We start from the raw sequence: 20,654 nt of genomic DNA on the forward strand, positions 1-20,654 counted from the left end.
GCTCCCCTGGACTTGTCCCATTCTTTGGGTATAAGAAGTCGAATATGTTAATTGCACGGATATATAACGCCTAATGAGTATTATTCTATTTCAGTTCAAAGTGATGTATAACCGTAATCCTATTAGTTATATATTAATGCATGATACATGATGATATGTGATAGCCGTAGATTTTCAGAAATTAACATTCCCGAAAAATTCCTGAACATTATGTTGTCTGTTCCGGTGATGTTTGCTGTCTATATTTCTCACTAGTGGACACATTTAAGCTTTGAGCTGCCTTAACATGATATTTGTTGTCGATGTATCTGACAGAGATTTTTTACTTTAATTGTCGCGTTAGCTCTATCCTTAAATACTGAAAAGGATATGTTTGTGTCATTCTAGTACCGGGTCTATCTTAGGCCCTGTGTACCTAGAAGACATATGATATATATAACTGAACGGTATGGTATCAGATAGATGGTCTGATCCTTAGTCACACTATCGTTTGTGTTTAGTGTGTTGATGTTTTAGTGTGAACGTTGTCCTGTCAAACATATCAGTCTACATTGTACTTATTGAAAGTCTAAATACACAAGGTTTATCTTTACACAAACAGTATACATAACAATGCACACGAGTGTCGTTGCAATGTTTCAAGACCGAATGGCCTCTTTGTCAAGCTTTGACTGACTGTGTGAACGAAAATAATGTTTACCTCTTGAAATGTTGCAACGACACTCGTGCGCGTTAACGTTGTTACGTATACAGTTTGTGTAGATATAAACCAAGTTAGACCCAAAGTGAAGAACCGTGTTAAAAGATATCGATTATCTGTTTGGTCGTAATATAAACGAAGGACAAACACGAAAAAGGATGAGTAAATCTGTTTAACAACATAGATAGATGGTCTGATCCTTAGTCACACTATCGTTTGTGTTTAGTGTGTTGATGTTTTAGTGTGAACGTTGTCCTGTCAAACATATCAGTCTACATTGTACTTATTGAAAGTCTAAATACACAAGGTTTATCTTTACACAAACAGTATACATAACAATGCGCACGAGTGTCGTTGCAATGTTTCAAGACCGAATGGCCTCTTTGTCAAGCTTTGACTGACTGTGTGAACGAAAATAATGTTTACCTCTTGAAATGTTGCAACGACACTCGTACGCGTTAACGTTGTTACGTATACAGTTTGTGTAGATATAAACCAAGTTAGACCCAAAGTGAAGAACCGTGTTAAAAGATATCGATTATCTGTTTGGTCGTAATATAAACGAAGGACAAACACGAAAAAGGATGAGTAAATCTGTTTAACAACATTTAGATTTATTTTTAAAAGAGTAGATAAAATATATTCCATAAATCACAGAATTTGTATTGCACCGCCAACCGCAACAAATTGGCTTTCATAGTACTATAGATCGCGAAGTAGGATTCATAGCCACACAATAACATAGCATGGGACCACTGATACTTTACCGAGTTTCACGAATGTAATTTGAATGGTTTAAATTTAACCATTGTTCTGTAGACTCGTGTCAAAAATCATGCTTTCCACGTAACTTTATTTCACTTTCCTACCTCGAAGAAAACCATGATTTTATTTTTGCGGCACCCAGTACCTACCATATATATAAGCATGTTGTATAGTTTTTTTTACGTCCAGATTATATATTCCAAACATACGTCATGTTTTGTAACACTTCAAATGCATCTTGCAAATTTCGTCAAAGTTCAGGTCTCGGTGAAATATAAATTGATTTCTATTGCCCTCTTCCACAATATAAAGACCTTGAAGAGTAATTCGACACTTCACCTGTTCTCGTTAAAGGACATGTTAGTTTTCACAATCACATAATCCATTTGTGTACACGTCAATCCATTTGTGTACACATCAGTCAATTTTTGTACACGTCAATCCATTGTGTACACGTCAATCCATTTGTGTACACATCAGTCAATTTGTGTACACGTCAATCCATTTGTGTACACGTCAATCCATTTGTGTACACGTCAATCCATTTGTGTACACACCAATCCATTTGTGTACACATCAGTCAATTTGTGTACACGTCAATCCATTTGTGTACACGTCAATCTATTTGTGTACACGTCAGTCAATTTTTGTACACGTCAATCCATTTGTGTACACGTCAGTCAATTTTTGTACACGTCAATCCATTGTGTACACGTCAATCCATTTGTGTACGCGTCAGATTAAGTAATCCATTGTCTCCAATCCTGAAGTCGTATTGTTGCCAGACACTTTCGATTCGATAACATCCTGGACACACCGGAAGAGTATTAGAATACGGTATGATACACACCATATCGTACCACAGGATTGTAATGAAGACGTACTCTCTTAAACAACGCAAGTCCTATTACAAATGTCCATTTGATAATTCATCGACACTTCAGGATAGAAAAGATGTTCAACCTGGTCTATTCTATATCGTACCGAGCACTTGTTACGGATATAATATCCTTAAAGGTCCTTAAAGGTGGTCATATACTTAGTCCCCCCCCCCCCCCCCCCCCACTGTTCAAGCCTTTCCACAATGGAAGAAAAACGAGAAGTTCTTGAGCAACACCGGTGAGAATTTCTTCCCTTTTCATGAATCAAGGATAGAAATATTACAGTGTGCCGTTATCATGTTCTTGTGTATCCTCATCAGAATGGTAATTGTTTCCATCTTCTTCCCGATTTTCTTGAGTTTTGTCTACTTTCCTTTCTGTACCAGAACCTTTTCCATTTTTCTCGTAATCTAAAAGATCAACATCGTCAGAAACTTGAGAAACCACTGACGCGGCACGCGACGCAGGTCTGGCATTGTTATCGGCAAATACAATTTCGTCAGGAAGTTTATCCGGGAGTTTATATCCATCGCTGGAACCCGCAAAGAAAGATGGCTCCGGATTTTGAGATTCTTTTGGAAGCAATGGTGGCGCAAAGAATGTTTTATACACTGGTTCTTTCATCATTACGATATTCTTCGGACTGACAAAGGACGGGGTCACGGGGTCAGCTACTCGCCATTTTTGAAGAGCCATACGCGCTCTTGCGGCATCCGATTTATTTTCGGTAAATCCTAATGATTTTGACGCATTCCCATTGTTAATTTTAAAATTCAAGTCTCTAACATTAACAAAGAACATCTGAGATAATTTCTTGGACTTTTCATAGTTCGTTGCTTGACGCTTTAAACGAGCCTCAAAAAATGGCTGCTGTCGCTTTTTCTCGCGCTCCCTTTCGTACTCCTCATCCGGGTCTATTGAACTGTTAGGAACTCTGTGTCTAGCGATTTCACCCCTTGCAACTTTGTCCTGAATTTCTTCGTAAGACAGTTCTGGAAGATAGCGTTTTAAAATCGAAGCCACTGCAATATTTTCATTCGAAATTCTTAAAGTCCTGAATTGCGCGTCTGTCCTTGCGCGGTTCATGGTTTGAATATGGTATCGACTACACTCTCGACAAGTTCGAGGCCCCATAATCTCGCAACATATCGGTGAAGGAGAGGCAGGGTTAATGGTAAAATGTTTCTCTAGTTCATCAATGTATAAGTCTCCTTCCTGCCTAGAGGACACTCGAGAAGGCGCTGGTTCACTTCGGATACTCTTTGGAGTCATTGTTTCCCTTCGGACCGCGTGTATGTACCTGCTGGCACTGGTGTTTGGGCGACTTCGATTAAGTCCTTCCAACTTGTTACGGACGCTCTCGTGCGCTGCTGCCACGCTCTGGTGTCGGCTCTTGGCCGAATACGTGAGCCTCTCGCGCTCGGCTACGCGGTAAATATCGTCCAAGCTCAGAGTGAGTTCTGTTGGCTGGACAGCCCTCATGGCAGGTCGAGTTGGTGTGGACTGCATTACAGCCATTGCAGTCACCGACCGGGTTATCTACAATGCACAAAACAATATAACATAAGTATGAGAATTAAAATTGTGCATTTTAAACACTAAAATGATCCAATAACAAATTATCGACATTAGCTAAAGATGAATACTTCAAAAATATAACGAAGAGGTACCCGATAAATAAATAAATAAAGATTAATTTATTGATAAATAAATCGATACTGCAGTACCACTGCATGGATTAAAATATATATGTTTGAAGTCTTCAACTTTGAGGTATCGTGAATACGATATACGAATAGAAAGTACTGACCCTTTTTGTCTAACACCAATTTGACAGGGAAATACTTATATTTACACCTTTAAATCTCGTCATAAATCCACAATCACTTGAAACACTACTATGACAAAGCAACGAAGTGATTATGGCCTATAGTGTTGTCACGATACAAAATGTCTCCCACACATTTCGTGTTAGGTGATCCTCTCATACACGACACAGGCTGACACGTCTCCGTGTGTTACTGGGAAATACTCTTCGCTCCACGAGACACTTATATCACAGATTTTTATTTACATGGCCTTTCTTCGCTACACAAAGGCAAACACTGGGTTTGAATAAGTAAGATATAAAGCATAAATGTACATAATATATATTCGTGTACCGCTTCGATTTCACACCAAGGGAGAAAAAAAGTCTAATCATAGATCTGAATATCGAGTAATTTCACGTGAATAGTTTAGATGTATGTAAAATACATGAAGGAGGGGAAAGCGGAAACGACATAGATTTAGAAGTTTCTAGCTAATTAGGTAAAGGATTATCGTGAATTAAGTAATGTTTATGGATCAGGATTCTCAGAAATTTATTTAAGTGGAGCTACTTAAACACATGTTTAAGATCTGTTTATTCGTGGACGACATCAACTTTTTATATGCTCTAGTAGCTGTTTAATATGTATGTGATCATTACGTTTAACAACACCCTGAATAAATCATTGCCTTCTACCTCGGTCACGTCGATCATCACAATACGTAAGGCATTACATGTCATATCAACGGACAAGACAATACAGACAACACATGTCACTTTTATCGTGTTGATTAGAAAAGGTTATTTTATACAGGTACACTGATTTCACGATTTTCTTATTAAAGAGATTTTTGCTTTTATTTATCAAAAGCATTCGACATGTATGCTGCAGATATGATTTACGATGACGCCTGACTGGTATCGTTTATTTGGCTTATGACGATCAAGTAACACAGTTGATGTCAAAATTAGATTAGCCCTGTCAAATGGGAGACTTCTATATATAAGAAAAGACTAGAGAAAAAAAGAGACAGATAGAGTCTAGTTCTGGTATTTCCCAATGAATGTAAAAAAAAAAATAAAATACAAGAGTAAGAAACAAACACGTCTTGATTTCAAATTGATAAATTAACCAGTACAGAATATGCAGAAACATGAATATAAAACTGTTGTCTCGTCCTTAATGACTCCTCAGTTAGGGACATCATACTGCTGTCTCGTTTACTTCTAAGACTCGTCAGTGATGTTAGGGACATCATACAGCTGTCTCGTTTACTTCTAAGACTCGTCAGTGATGTTAGGGACATCATACTGCTGTCTCGTTTACTTCTAAGACTCGTCAGTGATGTTAGGGACATCAAACTGCTGTCTCGTTTACTTCTAAGACTCGTCAGTGATGTTAGGGACATCATACAGCTGTCTCGTTTACTTCTAAGACTCGTCAGTGATGTTAGGGACATCATACTGCTGTCTCGTTTACTTCTAAGACTCGTCAGTGATGTTAGGGACATCAAACTGCTGTCTCGTTTACTTCTAAGACTCGTCAGTGATGTTAGGGACATCATACTGCTGTCTCGTTTACTTCTAAGACTCGTCAGTGATGTTAGGGACATCAAACTGCTGTCTCGTTTACTTCTAAGACTCGTCAGTGATGTTAGGGACATCATACTGCTGTCTCGTTTACTTCTAAGACTCGTCAGTGATGTTAGGATATCATACTGCTGTCTCGTTTACTTCTAAGACTCGTCAGTGATGTTAGGGACATCATACTGCTGTCTCGTTTACTTCTAAGACTCGTCAGTGATGTTAGGGACATCATACTGCTGTCTCGTTTACTTCTAAGACTCGTCAGTGATGTTAGGGACATCATACTGCTGTCTCGTTTACTTCTAAGACTCGTCAGTGATGTTAGGGACATCATACAACTGTCTCGTTTACTTCTAAGACTCGTCAGTGATGTTAGGGACATCATACTGCTGTCTCGTTTACTTCTAAGACTCGTCAGTGATGTTAGGGACATCATACAGCTGTCTCGTTTACTTCTAAGACTCGTCAGTGATGTTAGGATATCATACTGCTGTCTCGTTTACTTCTAAGACTCGTCAGTGATGTTAGGGACATCATACAGCTGTCTCGTTTACTTCTAAGACTCGTCAGTGATGTTAGGATATCATACTGCTGTCTCGTTTACTTCTAAGACTCGTCAGTGATGTTAGGGACATCATACTGCTGTCTCGTTTACTTCTAAGACTCGTCAGTGATGTTAGGGACATCATACTGCTGTCTCGTTTACTTCTAAGACTCGTCAGTGATGTTAGTGGCATCATACAGCTGTCTCGTTCTTACTGACTCGTTAATGATGTTAGGGACATCATACAGCTGTCTCGTTCTTACTGACTCGTTAGTGATGTTAGGGACATCATACAGCTGTCTCGTCTTTACTGACTCGTTAGTGATGTTAGGGACATCATACAGCTGTCTCGTCTATAATGACTTGTTAGTGATGTTAGGGACATCATACAACTGTCTCGTCCTTACTGACTCCTCAGTGATGTTAGGGACATCATACAGCTGTCTCGTCCTTTATGACTTGTTAGTGATGTTAGGGACATCATACAGCTGTATCATCCTTTATGACTTGTTAGTGATGTTAGGGACATCATACAACTGTATCATCCTTTATGACTCGTCAGTGATGTTAGGGACATCATACCGCTGTCTCGTCTTTAATGACTTGTTAGTGATGTTAGGGACATCATACAGCTGTATCATCCTTATGACTTGTTAGTGACGTTAGGGACATCATACCGCTGTCTCGTCTTTAATGACTTGTTAGTGATGTTAGGGACATCATACAGCTGTATCATCCTAATGACTTGTTAGTGATGTTAGGAACATCATACAGCTGTCTCGTCCTTACTGACTCGTCAGTGATGTTAGGGACATCATACAACTGTCTCGTCCTAAATGACTTGTCAGTGATGTTAGGGACATCATACAACTGTCTCGTCCTAAATGACTTGTCAGTGATGTTAGGGACATCATACAACTGTCTCGTCCTAAATGACTTGTCAGTGATGTTAGGGACATCATACAACTGTCTCGTCCTAAATGACTTGTCAGTGATGTTAGGGACATCATACAACTGTCTCGTCCTAAATGACTTGTCAGTGATGTAAGGGACATCATACAACTGTCTCGTCCCTAATGACTTGTCAGTGATGTTAGAAACATCATACAGCTGTCTTATCCGTAATGACTCGTCAGTGATGTTAGGAAATCATACAACTGTGTCATCTTTACTGACTCGTCAGTAATTATAGGGGGCAAATGTGTGGAAACGCTAGGGAAACTAGGATAAACAAAATGGTCCTGACCAAATTGTTTAGATAAAGTAGGTCTGTACATTTACCCCCAAAGTCCACCAGCAAAGCTTATCACCAAGGAATGTACAACAGAAAAACAAGTGTATAACAACTTCAATATTGATTAAACGAAATATACAGTTTACGCCGAATCATAATATATACATATATATACAGACATCACGAAATACAATGCCGCAGAACGAACTCCACATTAGTCGCCTCTTATGGATATGCAATACATTGGTCACATGACAAACATTAATAGAAATGTAAAATTTATTATCTACATAATGTGTAGTGTATAATCTACATTGTGAATTTGTTTTACGGGTTAGTTATCAGAGGTATAGCAAGCATTTATATATCAAACTTTATCATCAATATCGGTTTCTCATGACATAGGCCTACAGCAATAATAGGGAACTCTGTTATGGGGCATATTCCTATAGCATGATCGTGCACTTTTAACGTCGTATACATATATTATTTACTCGTACAAAAGAAAACAAATCACTTAATCTAATAATTTTCCAGCTCACGTAAGCTATAGTATCAGATCAAGTTTGACCTTTTCACATAGCCGCGGTAGTTTATTTCACGCGCCGTGTCCTGTAGTACCATGAAGAGAGCTGCAGAGATATGATATTAAACATTAAAATTTACAACCTAGAAATCCCTTTCAGTATTGTCATAGAACAGAGTTCTGACCACGATCTGAAAGGATGGTACGTTATCAGTAATATTCAAAACCGATGGCAATTACGCTTGTTGAATAGGAAATTCGAGATCAGGTACTGAATAATAAACATTCTATTCACCATGGAACAGTGGCGATACGGCATGAGAAGAAGATCCGGCTAGCTGGAGAAAGTTTATCAATAAAAAACCTGTCATTAGTTTGAGTCAAAATAGACTCATTTTGATATAGTCGTATATATACATGTATGTATATATTCCATACAATTGTGTTGAACACAACTCGGCTTATTGCGGATTTTCATTTTTGTAACACGACATAAAAAGTATCCGGTTGATTTAATAGTTTAATGGAAATGGTAGATATTAATATTGTATATTCCTGTTCATTAATATAAAGTAGAGAACTAGTGTCTAGTATTAAGTGTTTAAGTGACGTCTAATTAACAAGCGTTTAAGTGACGTCTAACAAACAAGCGTTTAAATGACGTCTAACAAAGTGACGTCTAACAAACACGTGTTTAAGTGACGTCTAACAAACACGTGTTTAAGTGACGTCTAACAAACAAGTGTTTAAGTGACGTCTAACTAAGTGACGTCTAACAAACACGTGTTTAAGTGACGTCTAACAAACATGTGCTTAAGTGACGTCTAACTAAGTCACGTCTAACAAACACGTGTTTAAGTGACGTCTAACAAACACGTGCTTAAGTGACGTCTAATTAACAAGTGTTTAGGTGACGTCTAACAAACACGTGTTTAAGTGACGTCTAACAAACAAGTGTTTAAGTGACGTCTAACAAACACGTGTTTAAGTGACGTCTAACAAACACGTGTTTAAGTGACGTCTAACTAACACGTGTTTAAGTGACGTTTAACTAACACGTGTTTAAGTGACGTCTAACAAACAAGTGTTTAAGTGACGTCTAACAAACACGTGTTTAAGTGACGTCTAACAAACACGTGTTTAAGTGACGTCTAACTAAGTGACGTCTAACAAACACGTGTTTAAGTGACGTCTAACTAAGTGACGTCTAACAAACACGTGTTTAAGTGACGTCTAACTAAGTGACGTTTAACAAACAAGTGTTTAAGTGACATCTAACAACGATCAGAAAATGTCAGAACCTGTTACCTAATGGGACGGTATCGCTCTACAGCAAAATGTGGTGCCACATCTTCTTCGGGAATTGTTCAAAATAACTCCCTCTCAGGAACCATGTATTTTTACAAATCGATCACTATGACGTTTGATATTAATAGAACTGATTAGGAATATTTTCATTTCAAAATGTTTAAGTTAAGGAATAGTGATGAAACTGGCCCCTGCACTGCCCAACCCCACGGGTTTCTAAATATAGATATTATATACTCACGGCTTGATTCATTCTCATTCGCCCGCTGGGTGGGGACATCCTGTCGTATTGTATAACACTGTGGGTTTTAGAGAAACGCACACGTGGTGACCCTGGGGTCTTCTTTACCTCCGTTGCCATGGAAACAGACATATTTTTGTTTATTTTCGCTGTAGTTATTTTTCTATGACGCTGTCGTATTGCAATCTATAGATTCAAATCTATCACGAGCGCATATTGCGTAAACACTTTGTAAATGGCCTGAAAGCATATAAGGCCAATAAGTTGTAATTTGTTTAGTCTTTGTGTCATCACAAATGTTCAATATCATGGACATTGTTTGAAGAAATAGTTCTTTCATTTAAACATAGAGTAACTTAATAGTAAGCAAAATTCGACGTATTTTGTTGCGGGAAAAACACAGGTGCGCAGGCTTTTACTAGGTCTAACGTTGTCTAGGAAAGTTCATTACCTCGTAAATTCTTCGAAATAAGACACATAATTAAAGCACGTGATCTGTACGTCCATCACCTGTACCTAAAACGACAATTGTCTAATGTCGCTAACAACTGCTGCAAACAGTTATATACACATGACAGGTGTCGTCGTCACGTGACCATATAGGACCATCGTCCACATTCCTGTAAGCTCCACAATCTGATCATTATATTTGACGGCCTACATGTATATTATTCCAAAATCCAGAAATTATCATAAACGCTCGGACAATAGCGTATTGTACTACTGACCCCTGTCCAGTTGTTCAAGGACCAGTCCGAACCTGGTCGTGTCTGTCATGATAGAATCAACAATACACTCGTATTGGTATTAGGGTTATATTTCTATATCATGTTTTCGGATTAAAATTCCTGAGAATATTAAGGAAATCAATTATCCCAGCAATTATCGATATTTTAAAACCTATGTGTGGGACCAGCCACTTTATAAAATCGTAATATCCTGTACGTATACTATAATGCTGAATTATGATTCAGTGATGTGTATACCAATAATAATCGAACGTTATCACGTACTGACAAAAAAACGAACATGTAGATTATTGTCTAAATAATAGAAATGCATTCGGTTATGAAAGGCGTCTCCGATGCACAAAAACGCAGCAGACAAATTTCGACTTTTGAACGGTATTGACTTATACTGGTTCAGAAACGTCAAAGATAATTTAAAGAGTCCATTGTATGAGTACAATTGGCAATGGTTCCTCTTCTGTTGATCAACATCATTGGCGAAATGATCAAAGGGTCAACGAAGGTCATGTGTACGGTGCGTTGCTCCATTGGTAGAGACCTTCACATGGAGATCTAGGTGTTTGTGTTTATCGCGATACAAATTAATGATGATATTTTGTAGGGTAACACGTATTGAAGACTGTCATGGAAACCATCCAGTCATCATAGCGGCCAGGAATGATTAACCCTACATCTATCGTACTGTATTGCTGTTTTTTGGTCAGTAATGATCACACGTCACACAAACACTGTAGAAACTGTATATCTGCTCTTTGGAGTCTAATATCACTTCCAAAACTCCAACTTTTGTTGAATACAATTGTGTGAAAATAAAACCTCACAATTTTGTAGTAACATTGAATCATCGATATTCCCAAATTCTATATGATTTCCAGAAGTGATCAGTAGCTTGAAACTTCAAAGTGCACAGGCATAGATTCTGAACTTCAACATCACCAAGCCTCAGTTCGTCAAGCACCTCTCTAACAAACAAACTTATACAATTCCAATGAAGATCCTTTGGTACTACTTAATAATGCGACATATTCATGGATTCCCCAATACCACCGATTCTATAAGTGGACAGCTTTGGTTGACAGGCGGTACCGCTGGCTATGACATTCGTACACACGCGTGTGTCTATTCGTCGCTGACGGGATCATACATACTGTTTCCACAAGGGATCGCATAACTTCATAAAAACTAATTACTTACAACAATGGTTTTACAGACACACAATGACTAATTCACGCTCCAGTACGGAATATTGTCCATTCCTTTTCTTCTCAGCCATAATTGAAAGCTATCGTATTCAAAAGATTCTAAACTCTTTCACCTCGAAACGACACGAACGTATTATCACGGAATAATACACAACGGTAACTTGGTAAAAGTGTCCAGCTCCGAGAGGCTCCTAATGCCAAATATCTGTTCTGGGTACAAGTGTAATTAAGGTCCGTGTAGATAATTATGTAAATCAATTAGTTGTTGCTCTTTTTGTATGGGCGTTGTTAAAAGGCCTTAGGAAAGTGGCTGTATACTCAGTAATACTATGGGTTGATATGGACAGCATTGTCACAGACAGAAAAACTCAAATAGATTTAAACCATTGAGTTGTTGCTCCCAGCAAAAGTTTGTCTACTCATTAAACGGATTGGATCCTATATCAAAATTCCGATAAAGATACCTTATGTTGACACCGGGGGTGGTGTAAACCCGTGCCACATCGCTATGTACACACCGAGGACTTCCGAACGGAGATCGATATATTTTCTATGTTTGTCTACCACTAACTGCAAGTGCTGTCTGTTCGTAGTCGACCAAAGCATAGTTAACTTCAATTTTTGTAAAACGACTTTCAAAATATATCCCCGCATTCATTAAGCATTAATGCAAATTGCTATTTCGTACAGACAAATAATCAATTACATTTGGAGCTTATTGTTTTACGGATTTTTCTCTTCAGTGATCTTTTTCTAATAATGTGCTCTGTATATTTTGAAAATCTGTTTATTGCACGTGCACTGTTGGGCTTGCAGTGTATTTCACTTTGTGCCGGGCCTTCGTATTGACAGACCCTACCTGCTAAAATTGACGAGCACACATTCAAAGCTGGATCACGCTTATTGAGTAAAAGCCAGTTAACTCATTGGTAGGAACCTCTCGGACTATGGAACATATCTATAAACAAGGGAAGCAATTAAACGACTTTTTGAAAAATATATTAGTTATCTACTTTGTCAGTGGATAAACATCTGTTGCATAATGTAGTTAAAACCGAGAGTGAATTATCGGCGTTATATACCGGAAGTACATGCAATAGTTTCTACTGACAATGGAAATTAATATTGAATTATAAGGATAATGATTACACCAAAGTGAAATAAAACGAGAGCTAAGTTATGATCTTAACTATAATCCGATTCCAATGACGAATTATGGAAAAGATTAATTCCATTTAATATAAAGATCGCCATTGATATAATGTCTGTGGTATATGTCTTGTTGGCAATGAACTCATCTATTATTAAACTACACAATAGCTTAAGTCGCAACGATCTTATTATCCTTCTCGTCACACAAAATTAAAGGTGGTAAGAGCACGCGCAGTGAGTGACGTCACCGGCGTTATCGTTAGTGTAATTGAAATTATTTATTGTCTTAGTTTTATTGGCGCGGATCGATGAGTTAAAGCCCCAATATGAACTCGCTCTCCCTCCTATCGACAACTCCGCGGGTCTAAGTGGCACACTCCATTTTTATCTAGTGTTTACTATCTGGAAGGCCAGACTGGCCAGGATACTCCAGGACAACATGACAGGGCCCTCGACACAGAAGAGGTTTATTACAAACAGCCCTCGTCAACTTAATGACAGCGATATTATATGACAGTTGTCAAGTACGGTGTACAAAACTGAAACTATTTCATCTCATACCGGATAAAAAAATATCTGCACTAACTTGAATAAGGACGTTTTTCTAATAGACCGATACATTTAAACGAATTTGAATAAGAATTGAATAAATCACTACTTAATAATGCAAAAATACCGACGTGTTAATCAACTCAGTATTCAACACAGACAGAATATCATTAATATCAATTACAGCAATTATTTTTTAAATGTTCCAGAATATTACCTTGACAAAGCTAGTGATTTTTTATCATCTGATTAAAATTGGCATTTCGAAATACTTCTCCTGGTTGTATGACTAAGGCACGTCTAAAAATCAAAAATATTTCCATTGACCTTATCACTGTAGCACTGAAGACATAATAAAGAGTTATGAGATGTTTGAGTTTAGCGTTCCCTGAAAGACTCCAATTAACGCCAAATAATCTGCGTCTGCTCTTAGAGTTTTAACACACCTGAAATTCTACTTTGATAAAAATATTAAGTTCGTTAAACCAAATATCAAGGATTAAGTTCTAAGAACGGCACATTGACAACACTCACCAGTTTGGTTCCGGATTGTGATGTTTAACAGAAAGTACCAGGTGACTTCGGGTATTGCAACCGAGTTAATGGTATACAACTCCACACTAGTACTGGCACTTGCTGTGTCTGCCAGCTCTGGACATCGACAACGAATCTCAATATTATATACTATATTTTAGAAAGTCACCGACCCTTTTCATCTTTTGTCGTAAAACGTTGCCTTAATCAGATTTAGCAATTAAGGCCATTTTTCAATGATTGATTTTCCCATAATTATCTCCCTTAGTATCTCTGGGGTAAACACTCACGGTACAAAAGAGGAATCTAGTGATCTATACCCGTACGGCACAATTAAGCCATCAATCTTCCTGGTCAATAAACCCAACTTGATGGCCGCTTCAAATTACATAAAATTGATAATTGTGGACATGTAAAAAGATAATATTGATGAAGATAGACTGTTTACGTCTCTTGGCCATGTATAGCCAGCGGACCGCGAAATGGAAACGGTAGCAACAAAGTCAATTTCACTGCTGTGTTGTGTTGGATATCGATTTGGATTACATATACGTATAAACAGATAACGATTTTATATATTCTAAATGTAATTTAAAACAATTGCAGATACCAAACGCAGATAGCCATATATACACATGTACTGTTTGTCTAACAAAGTGAAATAAAAGTCAATGAGAGCGACACAAATTATTGATTTTTCTTCAAACGTTACTTTTTTCTAAGATTTGTATACAACAACTGGCGGTCTCGTAATTAGTTATGCTGATTAAGCATTCATGTGCCCAGTTATTTCAGATCCCACAATTCAACATTTACCATAGACACTGCTTTCCACTACATTAAAATTTGAAGTCTATTTAGAAAAGCCACGCTCACCTGACTCGTGAGTCGCTGACAGAATAGTGTGAGTCAATTAAACATATTATGAGCAGTGAACCATTTGAACTATTGACACACTGTTGCGACTCGTTGGCATAAAGATGAATCGCTAACACGTCGTTTTTGTCTAGGAAACATTAATTTTGTGAATCACTGACAATGTTGAGTTTTTATCATATTGTTTGAGTTGACAAAACGTTTGTGAGTCTCTTACATTGTTGAGTCTCTGACACAATATTTGACTCGACGATGTACTGTTGTAAGTCACTGACATATTGTATCTCTGACAAACTGTCACCCATCACTTTAGGTACTAAGAGAGTGTTTTTTTCTTAACTCAGTGACACATGCTCGTGATCGTTCTATCACACGACTCACAAAAATGAGTTAGCTGTTACATTGTGTAGATCAAATAGTTGATTACAGGTCATTGGGACATTTTTGTGATTCTCTGACAAGTTGTCTTGTAAAGGTCCCTGGAATAGTGGTAACTGGGTACCATGTAGTGGCTCATAGCCACGAGTTACAAACCATGTAGTGGCTCATAGCCCTGACTTACAATTCATGTAGTGGCTCATAGCCCTGACTTACAATTCATGTAGTGGCTCATAGCCACGAGTTACAAACCATGTAGTGGCTCATAGCCCTGACTTACAATTCATGTAGTGGCTCATAGCCATGAGTTACAATGTAGTGGCTCATGGCCATGAATTACAATACATGTAATGGCTCATAGCCATGAATTACAATGTAGTGGCTCATAGCCATGAATTACAATCCATATAGTGGTTCATAGCCATGGATTACAATGTAGTGGCTCATAGCCATGAATTACAATGTAATGGCTCATAGCCACGAATTACAATACATGTAGTGGCTCATAGCCATGAATTACAATCCATATAGTGGCTCATAGCAATGAGTCGTTGTCCATGTAGCGGTTCATAGCCATGACTTACAAACAATGTACAAATGTAGTGACACATAGCTTTGAGTTACAATCCATATAGTGGCTCATAGCAATGAGTCGCAATCCATGTAGTGGCTCATAGCCATGAATCGCAATCCTATTAAATCAACTACTCATTTTCGAGTCAATCTCTCATTGCCGAGAGTAGATTACTCAATTCGAGAGTCAATAACTTATTGCCGTGAGTGAAGCTCTGTAAATACGTGTAAACAGGCCGAACCGGTTGCAACATGCATATGATGTCAATTTCCTCACCGTATTCCTTGTTTGTCTAAAAAGCAAAATAATTTTCGAAAGGGGGTATATTTTTCAGACGTGATTTGAGGTGAAACTGGTACAGTTTTAAATTGAACATATATTCAATTATGATAGCATTATATTGATGATAAGAAAACATCATTACACATCTTTGATTTTTTCTCTCATCCACGATAAATCACATTTATTGAACACCAATTCAATTATTGGATCAATCGACTTGTAGCCCCCGCGGCGTAATCAAATAATGTGTCATGTCACACAGAGTTGTTTAACTTTTAATGAAATATCGTAACCGTCTGACTTAAACCTTACGTATGCTCCTGCTTAACGCTCAGCATTTTTGAGAGTGAGAAGACGGTTTGCCGTTGTCAGTATAATGTGACCGGGTGGGGTACGTGTCTTGCTGGGCGTCTTCGGCAGTATGATTCAGTGGGGTAGCACTATGAAGTCGACATCAGGCCACGAACATGCCACAGCCTCCCAAAACACACACATTCACCACGAACATGCATCTCGCACACATGAGTGGTCGTCCTTAAATGACCTTAGCCTAGGATAGGACATAAAACAATACAAAATCGAACCAAACCTCACGTATTTGTACTTGGCCGTTGAGCTGATATCTCCGCCAGTTTTGTAGAGTTTATCCTATGTTACAATGCCTTAGGGTAATTAAAGACTTTGGTCTTTTTTTGAAATAAAGATTAAATAATTCTATTGTTGTTTAATTCTTTAATACACTTCAGTTTTGATTTTAACTCTGGGCTAGTTATTATGACCTTATAACTATTTTTATAGTCTTCAATTTTAATTCAATGTTTAATAAACTGATCCGAACTCATGGACTGAAATACATTCAGGACAATTATATTCACTGCTAGATATTCCTATAATAAATATTAACAGCGAAATCCTGAGTCTTGTTTCAGCAGAATTTCACTGCTACTTTCTTAGATCTATGTTGACGACTAATTATTTCATATAGTTGCAGAGCCTTTTTTATTCCCTTCAGATGTTTTTGATTTTCGCCGCGGTAGGGTGTATAATCATGAAGAAAAAGAAATGAACGAAGAAAGACTTATTTTCATTCTACACTAAATTAATCTGTGTTAAAAGATACTGTAACAGTAATCAGCTCTAGATTTATATTAATGTATATCACTATCAATATAAGATAAAAAGTAGTACATAATTAAATAACATGTACCGGCCATACTCACATGAGATGCCTCTTAATATACTCACATGAGATGCCTCTTAATATACTCACATGAGATGCCTCTTAATATAATCACATGAGATGCCTCTTAATATACTCACATGAGATGCCTCTTAATATAATCACATGAGATGCCTCTTAATATAATCACATGAGATGCCTCTTAATATACTCACATGAGATGCCTCTTAATATAATCACATGAGATGCCTCTTAATATAATCACATGAGATGCCTCTTAATACACTTTTCACAAAACACGATGGCTCCGTCTCACAATAACGCTTAGTTTAAGAACACATTACATGACTCCAAACGTCACCATTAGCATGACCGTTAGGGATCCAGGAGGCCCCCCAATTGTGACCAAAGTGCTCGGTGAACGGCTACATTTCACGTGAGCGACCCCCAACTCTCTGACCCCCACCCCGGTTTTCGAGGTAAATACTTAATGTCCTGTAAAATAAACAGGATCGGTGTCCTTTGTCGGAAGTGTATCAAATTATCAGTCATGAATATTACGACTGATTTTATCCCAACTTGTAAGGACACATCGATGCAGATCTTGATTTATTTCAAATGTCAATGAATACCTTATCGATTTGGTGATGTGACATACAATATCACGTCTCGATGAGAAGTTTATAAATAGAAAGTTTAATCAATGGCGACAATAGGTAGTTTTTTTATTGTTAATTGTTGGAGAGTTCTAGTAGAGACTTCTGGTTAAAAGTACAGATTTTTAATTAAAAAGTCTTGTAGCAATATGCGAAACTCGATAAACTCGTTCCAAATCTTTTATTCTGATAAATTTCTGGTTTGTATTCCACATATAAGTGCTTTATATAAGTATATATATATTGCCCTAATGAAATCAAATACTTCTTCCATTTAAGATAGATTTTCAAATTGTGGTCACGAATATTTGAGTCACCTCGGTTCTTATTACATATACAATTACCAGGTATATTTGTCAAAGACAATCTATATGACCTTCGAAAAGTTGAGAACAAACCTGTTTGAAGCCTTCTACCAAAATAACGTTTTAATTTGGCAATGTTTCAGTTTTTTTTTAGAATAAATATGCAAAAATATGAATAAATTTAAATCTGATTATTTAAAAACCGGAACGAGACTAGTTGCGTAGGTAGTGATGACATGTCTTGTGATATATAGGATATTATTTCAACGCTCTCCGTTTTTGTTTTGTTTTTTGTTTTCAGTTTCAGGACATTGACATTACCATGCTATACGTACGTCAATCAGTTTCGTACGTAACACAGCTTATCACGATCGGAGTATTTGATAACAGACATTGTTTCCGAAAGGCCATACAGCCTCATAATCTGGCGTTATTCGCGCAAGTGCTCCGTAAAGTGTAGATGATTATATACTTATGTATTAGCGATTCTTAGATATTTTCATTAACATGTTGACTTTCTGGGGACGTCGTTCTAAATAACAAGGCGCCCCTGACGGGTTCTTACAGTACCCATTACGTCACCGACATTGTATACCTGGGTTTAATCACAAATCCACAGGTATATTGCCGATCAACGTATTACTGGTATGAAAACGACAAGGTGTGTCGATGAGAAATCGGACATCTAATTCGCCGTGACCTCTTACCATCTTATGTAATTAGAATAAAAGCTCGATTTTATGGACGCCATCGAAGTAGGCCGTTTTTACAATGTCGCCATCTTGTAGGAAGGTTAAAATACACTGGATTTTCACGGATTAGATTAACACTATTTACCTGCTTACATTAATCAGCGAAGAGAGTTAAAATAAGATATTTATATATTTTGTACATACAGTGTAGGTATATGCTATTTTAACATGTCTACTTATAATTAATATTAAATGAATACAATATTTATCTCAAAAACTGTATCAGGTACTTTAAAATGTTGTATTGAAATGAATTTACAAAATGTACATTACCATCAAGGATTAATTGTGTCAGTAATTTTGAAACCTTGTGTTTTGCCACATCAAACGAGTAATTAAACAAATACAGAAGCTGTATAGTATATACAAGATTTTACGACCCGTACCATTAACTTTGCACCTATTCCAGGGTTCAATGATCATCGACACGCTGAGACTAACACTTTTAATTGGGTCTCGTGTATGTAGATCAATATCAACTATGACAAAAATGTGACACATACTTTGACATTTTAAATTCATTTTCTTTACGTATATAAAATGTAAACGGGTTTAATGTAAATAGGTATAAATAGATCCCTGAGACCAACAAGAGAAGACAAAAACCCAACGCTCACCAGTGTACAGTCTATTGTTACCGACTGACCATAGTTACGTAGGAGAACCTACCATTTGACCATTGTCCAGACACCCTTCTCCAGGTCTACGGACAAAGTTAGATGTCCTTGTCCGACGAAGATGTACCATCGTTAATTCCAATTGTTCTTCGGTCAAGACTGGACTATATCAACTCCGGACATCTCTGCGCACGAGCGGAAACAATCCATGGACACTTAGTATGGGACTTGTAGTTTTCTTATAGGTGTTGAACAAACATATCGAGATAAATCCTGAGTCAACACATAGGTAGAATGTCGGCACGTGAAATCGATTCAGGGTCTCATCCTGTCTTCCTATCTAAGACGATCAACGCCGAAAAAAATCAAAGTGTTCGGGTATTGTTGAAATAATGGACAGTAAAGTGAGTCTCACAATACAGTTCTAGGTGAGATGTGTCGACACTATCTCTCTCACAAGAAATATCGTACTAAAACGCGGAGACTCCAATGTAAACACATGTGTCGGACAATACCGTCCCGTCCTAGGAATGCCGCACCCCCCCGGGATCGTCCTGTCTGTCACTCTGACTGTTAGAGACTGTTAGGAACGACAAGTTAAAGCTACTCTAATTCTATAATAGGTTCTGGTGTATAGGTACGGGTGGAAGTAATCTCCCCAGGTTAGATGAGAGCAATTGGCCTTAATTCTTCATAAACACAACACGCTGTATGTTTGTGTATATTTAAATACTGGGGAAAGAATACTATTCATGCGTAACTGACTCCATATTCTTAATAAAAGGATTTCAATTCGGTATAAAAGATTACATTATCGGCCTTTAAATGTTGGCATCAAAAAAACTACTCCCGTTAAATAGAGTAAGAGTGAGCAATCACATCCGGGTATCGTAGGGTAACTTTACAACCGATACAACGCTCACAGTATGGTACCGTACTCCATACAATATCGTACACATACTATATACACTGTATGGTACCGTACTACAAACAATATCGTACTCATACTATATACACTGTATGGTACCGTACTCCATACAATATCGTACTCATACTATATACACTGTATGGTACCGTACTCCATACAATCAATATCGTACTCATACTATATACACTGTATGGTACCGTACTCCATACAATATCGTACTCATACTATATACACTGTATGGTACCCTACTCCATACAATATCGTACTCATACTATATACACTGTATGGTACCCTACTCCATACAATATCGTACTCATACTATAT

At 37.5% G+C, this 20,654-nt stretch overlaps 1 protein-coding gene across 4 annotated transcripts; it reads right to left on the reverse strand.

Annotated features, from left to right (window-relative positions):
* Positions 1–1,280: 1,280 nt before the first annotated feature.
* LOC117327373 lies at positions 1,281–20,044 on the reverse strand. 4 transcript variants are annotated; one of them, XM_033884318.1, is made up of 2 exons: positions 19,455–20,044; positions 1,281–3,885 (listed from the first exon to the last, which is right to left on the reverse strand). In XM_033884318.1, exons 1-2 carry the CDS (start codon positions 19,530–19,532, stop codon positions 2,626–2,628), a joined length of 1,338 nt encoding a protein of 445 aa, XP_033740209.1. In that variant the 5' UTR covers positions 19,533–20,044; the 3' UTR covers positions 1,281–2,625. The 4 variants fall into 4 exon arrangements, with proteins under 4 accessions (XP_033740209.1, XP_033740208.1, XP_033740211.1 ...); XM_033884317.1 differs by lacking the exon at positions 19,455–20,044 and adding an exon at positions 9,597–11,059; XM_033884320.1 differs by lacking the exon at positions 19,455–20,044 and adding an exon at positions 4,204–4,482.
* Positions 20,045–20,654: the final 610 nt, after the last annotated feature.

Source organism: Pecten maximus, chromosome 5 (genome assembly GCF_902652985.1).
Source record: "Pecten maximus chromosome 5, xPecMax1.1, whole genome shotgun sequence".
NCBI classification, from domain to species: Eukaryota; Metazoa; Mollusca; class Bivalvia; order Pectinida; family Pectinidae; genus Pecten; species Pecten maximus.

Excerpts from the sequence above, each read along its gene's own strand:
- LOC117327373 (XM_033884317.1), bottom strand. The coding sequence starts at position 9,728 with ATGTCTGTTTCCATGGCAACGGAGGTAAAGAAGACCCCAGGGTCACCA. Across the intron at positions 3,886-9,596 it reads GAATGAGAATGAATCAAGCC|ATAACCCGGTCGGTGACTGC; the intron begins GTGAGTATATAA and ends TGTGCATTGTAG.